Source organism: Natator depressus, chromosome 8, assembly GCF_965152275.1.
Source record: "Natator depressus isolate rNatDep1 chromosome 8, rNatDep2.hap1, whole genome shotgun sequence".
In the NCBI taxonomy this organism is placed as follows: domain Eukaryota; kingdom Metazoa; phylum Chordata; order Testudines; family Cheloniidae; genus Natator; species Natator depressus.
Genome location: NC_134241.1, coordinates 45,975,154 through 45,988,958, shown reverse-complemented (window position 1 = coordinate 45,988,958; position 13,805 = coordinate 45,975,154). Strand labels below are relative to the sequence as shown.

At 46.9% G+C, this 13,805-nt stretch overlaps 1 protein-coding gene across 2 annotated transcripts in view; it reads left to right on the top strand.

Annotated features, from left to right (window-relative positions):
• Positions 1–13,566, top strand: part of PRRX1 (paired related homeobox 1) — an 82,116-nt gene extending 68,550 nt beyond the window's left edge. Inside the window, exons 3-5 of one of the 2 annotated variants that reach the window (XM_074962169.1) lie at positions 3,575–3,756; positions 6,078–6,146; positions 12,709–12,832. In XM_074962169.1, the coding sequence (XP_074818270.1) occupies positions 3,575–3,756; positions 6,078–6,132 (237 nt within the window). In that variant the 3' untranslated portion in view covers positions 6,133–6,146; positions 12,709–12,832. Of the gene's footprint in view, positions 1–3,574; positions 3,757–6,077; positions 6,147–12,708 lie in introns of both variants that reach the window. The other variant, XM_074962168.1, reaches the window with a different exon arrangement.
• The last annotated feature ends 239 nt before the right edge of the window (positions 13,567–13,805 follow it).

Here is a 13,805-nt window from a genome sequence, read left to right as displayed (position 1 = left end):
AGGGGCTATTATGTTGGATGGGAGTTGATGGAGTGCAGCATCACTCTAACCATGCGCCATTGCTTAGAGGTCCTGGGGAGAGGGAAGCAGAGAGAGCTGGTTATCCCAGCTTTGTGCACTCAGGGCGTCTCATCACACCACCAGACTGCCACCAATGGTCCATATCAGAGCTAAAGATCCCCTTGACTTGTTCTGAACCTCAAGAGATTTCAAGATTGGGTAGGGAATCACAAGAGGATAGGGTTCTTCATGGGGTTGCCAAGGCTTTCTGCTTCTGCTCAGGCTGGAAACACCCTGTGAGTGACATAAGAACATAAGAATGGCCATACTGGGTCAGACCAAAGGTCCATTCAGCCCAGTATCCTGTCTACCGACTGTGGCCAATGCCAGGTGCCCCAGAAGGAGTGAACCTAACAGGTAAGGATCAAGTGATCTCTTTCTTGCCATCCATCTCCACCCTCTGACAAACAGAGGCTAGGGACACCATTCCTTACCCATCCTGGCTAATAGCCATTAATGGACTTAACCTCCATGAATTTATCCAGTTCTCTTTTAAATCCTGTTATAGTCCTAGCCTTCACAACTTCCTCAGGCAAGGAGTTCCACAGGTTGACAGTGCGCAGAGTGAAGAAGAACTTCCTTTTATTTGTTTTAAACCTGCTGCCCATTAATTTCATTTGGCGGGCCCTAGTTCTTATATTATGGGAACAAGTGAATCACTTTTCCTTATTCACTTTCTCCACACCACTCATGATTTTATATACCTCTATCATGTCCCCCCTTAGTCTCCTCTTTTCCAAGTTGAAAAGTCCTAGCCTCTTTAATTTCTCCTCATATGGGACCCGTTCCGAACCCCTAATCATTTTAGTTCCCCTTTTCTGAGCCTTTTCTAATGCCATGAGGAGATGAGGAGACCACATTTGTACACAGTATTCAAGATGTGGGCATACCATGGATTTATATGAGGGCAATAAGATATTCTCCGTCTTATTCTCTATCCCTTTTTTAATAATTCCTAACATCCAGTTTGCTTTTTTGACTGCCACTGCACACTGCGTGGACATCTTCAGAGAACTTCCATGATGACTCCAAGATCTTTCTCCTGATTAGTTGTAGCTAAATTAGCCCCCCATCATATTGTATGTATAGTTGGGGTTATTTTTTCCAGTGTGCATTACTTTACATTTATCCACATTAAATTTCATTTGCCATTTTGTTGCCCAATCACTTAGTTTGGTGAGATCTTTTTGAAGTTCTTGGTCTTAACTATCTTGAGCTGTTTAGTATCATCTGCAAACTTTGCCACCTCACTGTTTACCTTTTTCCAGATCATTTATGAATAAGTTGAATAGGATTGGTCCTAGGACTGACCCTTGGGGAGCACCACTAGTTACCCTCTCCATTCTCAAAATTTACCATTTATTCCTACCCTTTGTTCTTTTAACCAGTTCTCAATCCATGAAAGGATCTTCCCTCTTATCCCATGACAACTTAATTTATGTAAGAGCCTTTTGTTAGGGACCTTGTCAAAGGCTTTCTGGAAATCTAAGTACACTGTGTCCACTGGATCCCCCTTGTCCACATGTTTGTTGACCCCTTCAGTGAACTCTAATAGATTAGTAAGACATGATCTCCCTTTACAGAAGCCATGTTGACTTTTGCGCAACAATTTATGTTCTTCTATGTGTCTGACAATTTTATTCTTTACTATTGTTTCAACTAATTTGCCCAGTACTGATGTTAGACTTACCGGTCTGTAATTGCTAGGATCACCTCTAGAGCCCTTCTTAAATATTGGCGTTACATTAGCTATCTTCCAGTCATTGGGTACAGAGGCTGATTTAAAGGCCAAGTTACAAACCATCATTAATAGTTCCGCAATTTCACTTTTGAGTTCTTTGAGAACTCTTGGGTGAATGCCATCTGGTCCCGGTGACTTGTTACTGTTAAGTTTCTCAATTACTTCCAAAACCTCCTCTAGTGACACTTCAATCTGTGACAATTTCTCAGATTTGTCACCTACAAAAGACAGGTCAGGTTTGGGAATCTCCCTAACATTCTCAACCGTAAAGACTGAAGCAAAGAATTCATTTAGTTTCTCTGTGAAGACTTTATCGTCTTTAAGTGCTCCTTTTGTATCTCAATCGTCCAGGGGCCTCACTGGTTGTTTAGCAGGCTTCCTACTTCTGATGTACTTAAAAAACATTTTGTTATTACCTTTTGAGTTTTTGGCTAGCTGTTCTTGACCTTTCTCGATCCTTGCCAGAGCCCAGAAACACAGAGCTGTATGAAACTGAAAGTTACAAGGAAACAAATTGCTCACAGCCTTATCCAAGTGTCAGGAGACTTGGGTTCCACCAGAGGTTCTGATGAAGGTTTGAGTTAGATTTATTTAACCAGAACAGATGAACTCACTGCCCAGTGAGCATCCAGGCCTAGAGTGACATTGCAGGGTACAGTCCACCTCCCAAACCTCTGTTCACATCGGTTATCACCAGAGTTATAACAGCATAAACTCTCTCTTGTTCTTACATTTTGCTAGTTCAGCTGAGCGGGGTTTCCCCAAGATGTGCAGAGGGTGAGAGTAAAGCCCTTGAGCAGTTTGAGTTTAAGAGCACAAGAGTGGGATGGGTCAGAGAATGAATGAAATCAGCCTTTTAAATTCTGATGGTTTCTTGGACTGAAGGGAAAGAGCTTGTGGGTGTGTGCGTGCATGCGGGTGTGAGAGAGAGAACACCTATGTGCATGTGCGTATGTTTGTTCATTGATGGATTCAGAGAAATTAAAGCCAGAAGGGACTGTTAGATCATCTAGTCTGATGTCCTGCACCACACAGGCCATTCAAATTCACCTAGTACCCCTGTACTGAGCCGAATAACTTGTGCACACGTGCGTGAGTGTTTGTGTGTGTGAAAACTTATGTGTGCGTATTCACGGGCTAGCAGCAAAGGTATGTGTGTTGTATTTTAGGGCAGGGCATGAGTGCCAGGCATAATCAGGGAAAGGGATCACCACACATTCGGACAGCAGGGCAAATCCTAACATAAAAGCAGCCGTTTCTACAGCTCAGGGCAATGAACCAGCAGCAGCTTCTCAAGAATCCTGTCGTTCAGGAATGAGGTTCAAGCAGCCAGCAGCCCGTCCCAGAGCAGCAGTGATCTTAAAGGCCAGATATGACATCCGCATCTTCACTGAGAGGATCCTTGGTGCTCAGGCACTGGGGTGGAGACATGAAGCCACCAGCATCATCCTGGGTCCTGTAATATCCAGAAGCAGGAGAGGTCCAGCTCATGAGCATCACCCCTGTGGGTCCCAGCTTGACCTCCCACATGCTGCTGCTTCACCTCGGGTAGGGAAGATGATTAGCTGCTCAGGCATAATGGAAGCTCCTCCTGCAAACACATTGCATCCGTCCACTGCTGGTCCTTTCCTCACAACAGGGTTCTGGCTCTCCAGGCCACCATCACACTAGGGTGCCTGGGCCACCAAGTATCTAATAATGCAGGGAGAGTAGCAGAGCATCAGTGGAGCAGGTTATAATCTCTGACCTGTCTGTCTTTCCCCCTCCTCCTAGGTATGGTTTCAGAACCGAAGAGCAAAGTTCCGCAGGAACGAGAGAGCCATGCTGGCCAACAAGAACGCCTCCCTTCTCAAATCCTATTCAGGGGACGTGACTGCGGTGGAGCAGCCAATAGTACCTCGCCCAGCTCCAAGACCCACTGACTATCTCTCCTGGGGAACAGCCTCGCCTTACAGGTGAATGCATATCCCATCTCTAGGTGATCAGCCTCCTCTGGCCTTGTCCAGCCACCACCTTCAGAGCTCCTTCTTCATCTGACAGTGACGCTCACTGGGAGCACCCTGTGAGAGCCACATCTTGGGACGGATTTCCTGTTGCTCCTTTCCCACACCCAGGCTTTAAGCCACCTTTGTGCCTCCCTAATTCTCACCTGAGAGGCTTCCTGGCACAATTTAGAGCAACCCCAGCACTGCTCTAATTTGCACTGCTTTGTAACACCGCCCCATAGGCATTGCACAGCTGGAGCACACAGCATTCTGGCCAAACCTCTCCTGCCCCTGGTCCATCCTCAACACACCCCCTATGCCTGGGGCTGCAAGTGGGGCCAGCATAGAACATTTATGTCAGCCTTGTGCCAGGCAAGGAACCCCCTTGCAACAGGAGATTCTCTAGGGGGCTGTTTCTTCTCCCTTTGTGGCCCCTTTACGCAGTTCAGACAGCTTAAAGAAAGAATGGAGGGAGAAGGGAAAGGCGGAGCCATTACATTTTGTGAGCTTGCTTAAATAAAGAATCGAATTTAACGTGACTAATTTCTGGCTTGCTTCATTTGAAATACAGCATCTAGATTAAATGGGGTCGCCAAAACAACACCCATGTTGGTAAGGGAACGCTGATACAATGGTAGCCTTTGTTGAGCACTTTTAAGGACCTGGCCACTTTTGTTGTTAAAAATCTAGAACCACTGGGCCCTGGGGTGGCTGACAGGAGCAGAGAGGGAATTCCGTGTCTTCCCTCTAGGGAATGCTTGTTTGAACGCAGGTGTGGGTGCCACTAGCCTCTGAAAGAAGTCATCTTCTGGTGGCAAATATGAGATTAGTGAGTGATTCCTCTCTCTCGTTCCTGGTGCATAGGCATTAACTTGTTGGTAGTCCCAGCAGAGAGGCCAAGAACTGACGTGACTCTTCCATCTCTAGACAGGTTGGGAAAGTTCTGGGAACTTCCCATGCCCTGGTCTAGCAATAGGCTCATCTGGGTTGAACCAGCATTGTCTGGTCAGCTCTAGGGCACAGGGACAGGGCTGGGTAAGGAGACAACAAGACTCAGCTGTTGGGCCCCAGAGCACCAGCCTGAACTTGCTCAGTTCAGGGGCTCACAAGCTGACAAGCTCTAAAAGTCTCAGGTCTTTTATTTTTAACAAGGACAAGACTCAGCCAAGGGAAAAACGTGAGCAGGCGAGGTTCATTGCTGCCATGGAAAGTGTTTTTCCTGGCACTGGCATTGTTGCTCTGGTTGCTCCCACTCACACCGTAGGTGACTTGCCAGTATTGGAAATATACAAACAGGGTAGCAAAACAGGGGCCTGGCTTCCCTCTCCGCTGAACCGTGAAGCAGAGGGAGCTTTCTGGAGTGGTCGAGGGAGGAAGTGATAAATACATTGCTAAAAGGAGGAGGGGTGGGCTTTCCCCTCCAGGAGTGGGAGCTGGCCTGATATCATGTTTTGGGAGTTACTGGGCCATGAGAGATGCTGCCAGCATAAAATCAGAAGGGGAAAAGTCTCCTTAGCATTTGCACTTCATACAATTCACAGCCCTCACCTCCCTTCTCTGGGCAGTCCCCAGCCAGCTGGGGCCTGCTCTCTGGGGGAAGGAGAGAACTCAGCTTGTGCTGGCTTGTGGGGAGGGATAGGTGGCTGGAGGATGTTTTTAGCACTGTGGCTTGAATTTAAATGAAAGGCTTGAGGCCTTTGGCTGTTGTTCCCTCCTGTCACAGCCCAACGTCAGCCCAGCTAAGCCACATCCCCCTGTGCTGGCCTTAGAGAAAAGTACCCGACCAAAGGTCTTGCTGTCCAAAGTCAGTCAGGCCTATTTCTCGCAGCATTCATGCAACAAACAATCACTCGCCATGTGGCATCCCCTGTCTATTGGTACCTTCGCTCAGTGGTCCTCAACCATGTCCACACTGCGACCTCACATTAGAATAAAGAGGGGTTGAGGATGCCCCCTCTCTGTACAGACAAGCAGTGTGGTCGTGACACTAGATGACCTCAATGAACCTACTTTTTTGCCCTGTACACTGGGGCCAGGCCTTGCCCTCTGTTTTTTACCTGCCTGGCTGGCAAAGCCCCTTCCCATGGGGGTTAGCTCCCAGCATGCATCCCAGCTTGGGGGCTTTGCCCGCAGTGTTGCTTGCTGGGGAGGAGTGGGGTGGTGAGATGGTCCAGGAGAGATGAGTGCAGATGTCCGCTCCCTTCCCACCCCCTATGGCTGTTATGGTCACAGTACCAGGGACCTGCTGAACTCGCGTGGCTCATTTCTACCTCTCACACTTTTAAAAATAGATCCTCGTCCCTCCCAAGATGTTGTTTACACGAGGGGCTTCATAACGGATTCTAGAAGACACTGCAAAGGTAACTTCCAGGGGGCAGGGGGCATTCTGTATGGGCTGTATGGGGTGGAGGCAGCATGGTCACTGGAAAGGCAAGGAGGAGACTGCCAGCTGGCTAGGCTGGTCTGGGCTGCTGTGGAGAGGAGGGACTGAAGTGGGCTCGAACGCGAGCCACGCCAGGCCCTGGGCAGTGAGCACAGAAGGGGCGGCAGCAGGAAGAAACTGACAGGCTCACAGATTAGGTGGGTGGGCCTAGGCCAGATGCAGTGTTTAGAGGGGTGCCCCATGCTGCTCCAGGTCCGTGTGGATGGGTGCGCTGCCCAATCCAGGTCACAGTGTTTAGGGGTGTTCTGTCCCTTCCAGGCCATTTATAAGGGTTCCCCTGCCCTGAGTCAAGCTCATAGTGGTTCCCCCTCCCACCACATTACAGTTGATAGGGCTACCCCTTCCCTTTCAGGGTCACAGTTCATAGGGCTGCCCTCTCCCCTTCAGGGATGCAGTTTGTACACAAAGTCTTATGGCTGGCCCAGAAATACATGGCAAGCGTGTGGCCTGCAGAGGGCTCAGTGATTCTGGGGTCCGGCTCTGTCAGCATCCATTCCCAGCACACACCTACATCCTCCAGCTTCCTGTTGCGACCCCCTAGTTTGCTGTGACATGGAGAGTTGGGCTCCCAAGTTCATCTTTCAAAGACAAGCAGCCCTGTTCCAACGCCCCCTCCACCCGCCCGATCACTGATCCGCCCCTTCTCCGTGCCCCCAGTGACAAACTCCTCTGTGGGCTACTTGGGCTACTGAAGCCCAGGTGTCTTAGTTAGCACACCCCTCTGTGCTCTGGGGCCATCCCTTCTGCAGGCACTAGAGCTCTGCTGGGCGGAGTGCAGGCCCAAGGCAGGATGGCAGAGCAGGGGAAACTCGTGGTCTCTGCTGCTCACACCTGCAGGCAGTGGCCATGGGCAGATGTAAGGTGAGCAAAGGCAGGAGATCCACAGAGATGATCTGCTTTGCCTGAGGTAGGTGGCTGGGAAATAAATGGCTCTGCCTTTGCTTTCCCGTGCTAATGATTTCTTTCCACACCGTCCCTGCCCTTCACCAGCAGCAGAGCCGACAAGACAGAGGCTGGGGTGATCACAAGAAGGTCTACAGGGGGCTTGCTTCTGGGGGGGAGGGAAAAACTCTTGTCACCTAGCCCCCCCCCCCAGCATCTCTGCCAGAGCTGCCTTGCTATTGGGAGACACAGGAAAGATGCATTTGTGCAATGACTTCAGTGGGTCTTGGAAACACCTGAGTGAGTTTTATACACCCTTGTTGCTATCCTAGTCTGAAAAATAAGTTAATGGGCTGCTGTCAACTCTTGTGCCATCCCTATAATTGAGAAAGGCAAGACCCAGGAGCTTATACATTTCATTATGCTTAACCACACCACATACCGCTGATCTTTGAGGTACTTTGCAACCATTAGCTCACCACGTCTCACAGCACCCCTGTTAGCTCGGGATGTATTATTCCCATTTAGAAGATGGGCAAAGTGAAGCAGAAAGATTAAGGCCCAGATCCTCAAAAGTATTTTGGCCCCTAAATTCCACTGGAATCAAGTGACTTGGCCAAGGCCTCATAGAAACACAGTAGCAGAGTCAAAATTAGAAGTAAGGAGGTATTTACTTCAAATCCTGTATCCTGGCCTCTTTGCACCATCTTACAATGTATGCAAACAAAGCTTCTTAATGTTGGTGGGAGTTAAATGTAACACCCCTATGTTGGAACCAAAAGAAGACAGCAGTGGGGGTATTCAACTATTGATCTTTTATAGGCCAATTGCTCTCCTGCGTGTACTCTGTTCTCTGCACCCCTCAAAATTCAGTCAGTTGCTAGACATATTCTGGAGTTGATTAAGAAATACACTAGAATAGAGTCACACAAACTATGAAGCAGACTATGGAGTAGTTCACTGGGCTGGGGTCTCTATAGTACAATGTAAGTAAGTGAAAGAGAGATCCAGCTCCAGGCTCCCAAGTTGTATAATAACCCCTTTCCATGACTCCCCTAGTATTCTCCAATAATGGCCGAAGATGCTGCAAGGACGCTGTTGTTAGCTGTTGTGTCTGGGAACGTTGTAGAGGCCTGTAGCATTAGAGCTGGTGAATTTCAGCGGAATCTTTTTTTCGGTGAAGAATGCAGATTTGGCAACCTCAAAATATTTTGCAAAAACCCCTAACAAAATATTTCCGTCAAAATCGATGTTTTTTTTTAGCTTGAAACAACATTTTTGCCTCAAAATGTCCTTTCATTTAATGAAAAAACAATTGAAAATGTTTGAAACTGAAATGAAACATTTCATTTCGGGTTGAAGGAAACTTTTTTTTTCTTTTACTTTTCAATTCTCTGAAAATTTTGAAAAATGTTCTGGGTAGACTCGAAATGAAATTTTTAATTAATTTTTTTTTTGACTTGCCGGTAAACTGACAATTTTTTTATTCGCACAGCTCTATGCTGCATTGCACAGAATCACAGAAATGTATCGCTGGAAGGGACCATGAGAGGTCATCTAGTCCAGACCCCTATGCTGAGTCAAGACCAAGTATACCTAGTCCATCCCTGACAGGTGTTTGTTCTTTTGTACGACGACTGCTGTTGAGGTAGAACGTGTTGAGAGTGGAAAATTTAGTCTCTCCTCCAATTCTCCTATCCTAAGTTATTGTTGAGAGACCTTTGACCACCTGGTTATTATAATTCATGGTGCAGGCAGGAAGGTTAGCACTGAAGCCAAACCAGCCTCTATCAGGAGCCACTGTAACAAAAAGACTGAGGCCTGGCCTACACCTAAAACTTATGTCAAACTAGCTACATCGCTCAGGGCTGAGAAAAATTTCATGGCCCCCAACCCACACAGTAAGTGCAGCAAAGCTGATGGTAGAACTCTTCTGTCAACTTAGCTTCCACATCTCAGAGAGGTGGATTATCGACATCAATGGGAAAACCCCTTCTGTTGATGTAGGAAGCATCTACGGTCCAGTGGCACTGCTGTAGCACCATTGCTGTGCCTCTGTTATGTAGATGGAGCTTGGAAAAAGGAGTTTAAAGGAATTAGATGCCCAAATCCCATTGAACTGGGCACCTATTATGGATGCGTTACCTAGGGAGGTGGTAGAATCTCCTTCCTTGGAAGTTTTTTTAAGGTGAGGCTTGACAAAGCCCTGGCTGGGATGATTTGATTGGGGATTGGTCCTGCTTTGAGCAGGGGGTTGGACTAGATGACCTCCTGAGGTCCCTTCCAATCCTGATAGTCTATGATTCTATGATTTATGTCTACCCATTTGCTGGTGAGGGGAGATGAAATTTAGCCAGATCTGTGATATAGTCGTGCAGATGAGGTTGTTGGGATTTTTAACTGAATGAAAAACAGAAACCTTGAGTTGTGCTACTAAACACTACAGTATTTTTCCACTCTCCAAGCAGACTCTTCCTGTTTGGGATTCTAGGTAGTGTAATTATTATTCACTATCTGTATCGTGGTAGTTCCTCCAGGCCCCAGTAAAAGATCTGGGCCCCGTTGTGCTGAGTGCTCTACACCAGTATAATGAAAATAGAGTTCCATACATTAGAGGGCTTTCAAAACTCTGAGGATGACATTCACCTCTGGGCAGAGAGCCAGCACAAGGACCAGGCAGGCTGGGGTGCAGGGTAGAAGGGTAGGAGAGAGAAAGGGGAGATATTGAGACTCAGCCTGGGGCAGGAGGGAACGGGAGCTGGCTCCAGGCTGGGAAGGAGGATCCTGGGGGATCCTACCTGCTCCTGGGCCCATTCCAGACCCTCCAGGTCCCACTCTCTGCTCCCCAGCCCAGTCCTTGGTGCCACTCCGGCTTCTCCAGGTCCCCTTCATCACTCCCCCAGCTGTGCACAAGTTTACATGGGAGCAGAACTCCCAGCATATTTCTATTGCAGGTGTGTTAGGCCCCCCTACACCGCCCTCCCCAGGTTTTCTCCCACCCCCTGGCCCAGATACGACTTGAGTCTCATACAAAATGTATTTTAAGGACGTAAGTGGTGTATGGCCTTTTGTGCAGGGGTGTATGCCAGCCTATTAGCATAAATTACATTATGATATTTAGTTACAGCTAAAAATCACAGAAAACTGGGAATAGCCTTGACAAAATCCCAAACTGAGCTGATTTCCTGATACTCCTCAATTGTCTGCAGTAACGTGAGAAATGTAGCCTATCAAACTCTCAGGATTCTTTCTAAAATTGTGTCACTCATTCAGTGCAGTTTATTTCCTTGGGGTCTTTAAACCAGCATCGGGCAATCATTGCAAGTTCCTCAGTTCAAATCGGGCTTTTATCTGAATGACCCACACCTATTGTTCCTGAAAAACTACGCAGGGAATTTCTCGGGAACAAGTAATTTCTACTTTTGCTCTGGAAAGGTAGATGTAGCATTAAAATTAAACATAGTTTGCACAGGGTATGTCGAGACTGCAATCATGGGGTACGACTGCAGCTCAAGCTGACATATCCAAGTCTGCCTTAATCTTTCTAGCTCAGGTATTGGAGCAGTGAAGCTGTGGCAGCACGGGCTAGCCCTGGAAGTGATTACCCCGGGTTCCAGGCAGGATCAGATATGCTGATACCACAGTTTCCCTGTTCTGGGACCCGAGCTAGCCAGATTCAAGCTAGCGTGGGTATGTCGGCTTGAGGAGTGTAGACATACCCTTAGATTGCAAGCCCTGTGGGACAGAGACCATCCTTTTTTTTCTGTGTTTGTAAAGCACCTAGCAAAAGGAGGTCCTGCTCCAGGACTGCAGTTCTTAGGTGTTACCACAATACCAATAAATATTAATAATAAATTTAACCAAACGTTATTGAACCTCAGGAAAACTTCAGGGTTGAAGGTTTAAATTTACAATACAGGACAAAGGTACAGGTGGGTTTGTATTTTATTCAAAGATGTTCATCCTTAATGCTGTTTTGACCTCTTTCCCCCATTATTTCCCTGCGTCAGGCTGAGTATCTTTTCCATCCACAAAGTTAATATGAGTTGAAAGCAGTTTGAGCATTTGTAATAAAGCCAGTTTGGCTGACAGACCTGATCCAAAGGCTATTGGGAAGTCAGGGCAAAGAATTCCCTTGATTACAGTAGGTTTTGGGTCAGGCCTTATGGGAGATGACTGTTAGATCATGTATGTGCTGCCCAGGTGCACCCGCAGTCTCATGATGCTTAGTGGTAGTTACCGTCACACTCTGTAACACCTTGTGCATTCGTTCTCCAATTGGTGCTAGACATCTCAGGTTACAGCCGTACGGTGGCTGTAAAGGGATATGCCACATCCATGTTCACAGTTACCAATCAGCAGTTAAACAGGAAAAGGGACAACAGAGAAAATGGAGCAGGGCCATCGGAGTAAAGTGTCCCGATAGGAATGCCGCTGAGGTTTTATCCGGTGATAAAGGTCCATCTTATCCCACAGCCCCACCAAAAATGCAAAGGAAGTGTTTAGAAAAAAAATGTCCGAATGGATGTGCTGAGTCAAATAGTTCCTGTAGTCTAGGAGATGGTGTTCCCTAAAGCTAAAGCATGGCACTGCTACTGTGCCCGTGTCTAGGCTGGGCAGTGAGAAATGTGAGTGTTCATGATCTGTTCTTTATGTTTCTCGGTGGCATTTGGTATGAAGCTCAGTTTTCTCTCCTTGGCCAGGCCACTCAGGTGATGTAACAATGAACGCTAGTGACTGACAAAACTTGGCTGGAACACAGATGACAGAAAACTGCTTGCCATTCCATACAGGAAGTGGCGGCACAGTCCATCCGGGTCTTTGTGGCAAAATGGACTTTCCTGAGTTTATTTTCCTGAGAAATGGGTCTGGTAATTGCTTGGCCTGGAATAGGGTCTCTTCTGGATCATCCGAAAGTTTCTGTCTCGAGCAGCAAATATAACTGAACTGCATGTAAAATTCTAAGGGTCCAGCTCTGACTTGTGCGGCCACTTAGAAATATCACCAGCAATTTGGAATATGTGCACCGCACTGGCAAAACTGTTGCTCCCTTACCTGTAGTAAACCCCCAAATTTTCCCAAGGGAAACCTGCCATTAGAAAGACTCTCCAATCATAGAAGTCAGAGGTGGAAAAGGACAGTGTCTAGTCTATCTTCCTGCTAATGCAGGTGTGTTCCTTCCGGTATATTCTAGAACCAGGACCTCAGACCTGAGCTCCCCTGAACTTTGACAAAGGTTGGCTCCAGATGTGAACTTTGCATCTGGTGACTATTTGTAGTACATTCTCGTGTACTTTGGTCGCATAAACTGATCGTTGTGGGCCTGTTTCAAAACCCTTTGACTTCAGCTGGCTGTAGCCTGGGAAATGCCGTTAAACAGGGTGATCCATCAGTGCGCTAAAAGGCAAGTTACTAAAATGTCCAGTCATGGTAAGGAATGTTGCACCCAGTAACTGAAACATTATACATCATGATGTATGCCCACGCCAGCACCCGCTCACCTAGCGACTGATTTCCGAGTTCAATGCAGCCCTGATTTGCAGCTGGATTCTGATTTTGTTTTTCTTTCTTTTTTCCTCTTCTCTCCACCCCAACAGCGCCATGGCTACCTATTCTGCTACGTGTACCAATGCTAGCCCTGCCCAGGGCATGAACATGGCCAACAGCATTGCCAACCTGAGACTGAAAGCAAAGGAATATAGTTTACAGAGGAACCAAGTACCGACAGTCAATTAAACACTGTCTCAAAGAAAGAGTAAAACAAAATGACACCTGTCCTGCTTAGCAGTTTGCTCATGCTGAAAAATAAACCCTGAACTGACTATTGGGACAAAAGCAGGAGAAAAATGAACTGCAAATTAGTTATGGTGTTCCTCTTTCCTTGTGGGATAATGTCACCACTTTGTGTCAGGTTTATCGCTTCTGCTCAGTATACTATGAGCTTCTTCAGTTAAGGACAATTCCATCCTTCTTGTTTATTTTATACGTGACTGCAAAAGAAACCCTATCGATCCAGCCTTTGAACTTCTCCCCTAGACTTTCCTGAGGTTCAGCGCCGGGTCCCTCACTTCCTATGCCCCAGCTCACTCTAGAAAAGGGAATTCCGAAGCCAAAGCCCTCTCCATTGTATCTGCATGAGATCGAAGTATCCTTCCATCACTCCAGAGCAAGGCTGCAGCTGCAAAGTCATTATCATTAGCCTCTGAGGAGGCTTTTTGAGCAACGCGGTGAGTTCCTCTAGTCCAGTTGCCTGGAATGTTCATTGTTTCATTCACAGCCATCTTGAGTTTAGAACTTATTCGCCTCTTTCTGATTATTTCTGGCCCAGCCTCTTTGAAAAGCCAAAGAAGAGAAGATCCTTCTCAAGCCAGAGTGCGTGTCTGCATAGGGGAGATTGCTCAGGAGCTCAAAGATTAGGACTTTGCCTTATGCTTCTTTCTATGCCTTATGTTTTGTGCCACAGGTAAAAGTGTTGTCCAAACGCATTTGTTTTATATATACTGTATATATTTATATATATAAGATATACATGCAAGCTTGGTTGGTGTTTTTTATTCAACAAAATAAAAATACATTGAAAACGTTCAAGATATGTGTGCTCCAGCCAAGTTCCTATAGAGACTGAGTGCCAGGTTCCCATTTATGGTCGTATGCTGCTCACGATCATAGTAATAATAAATAGCTTATGCTTAGA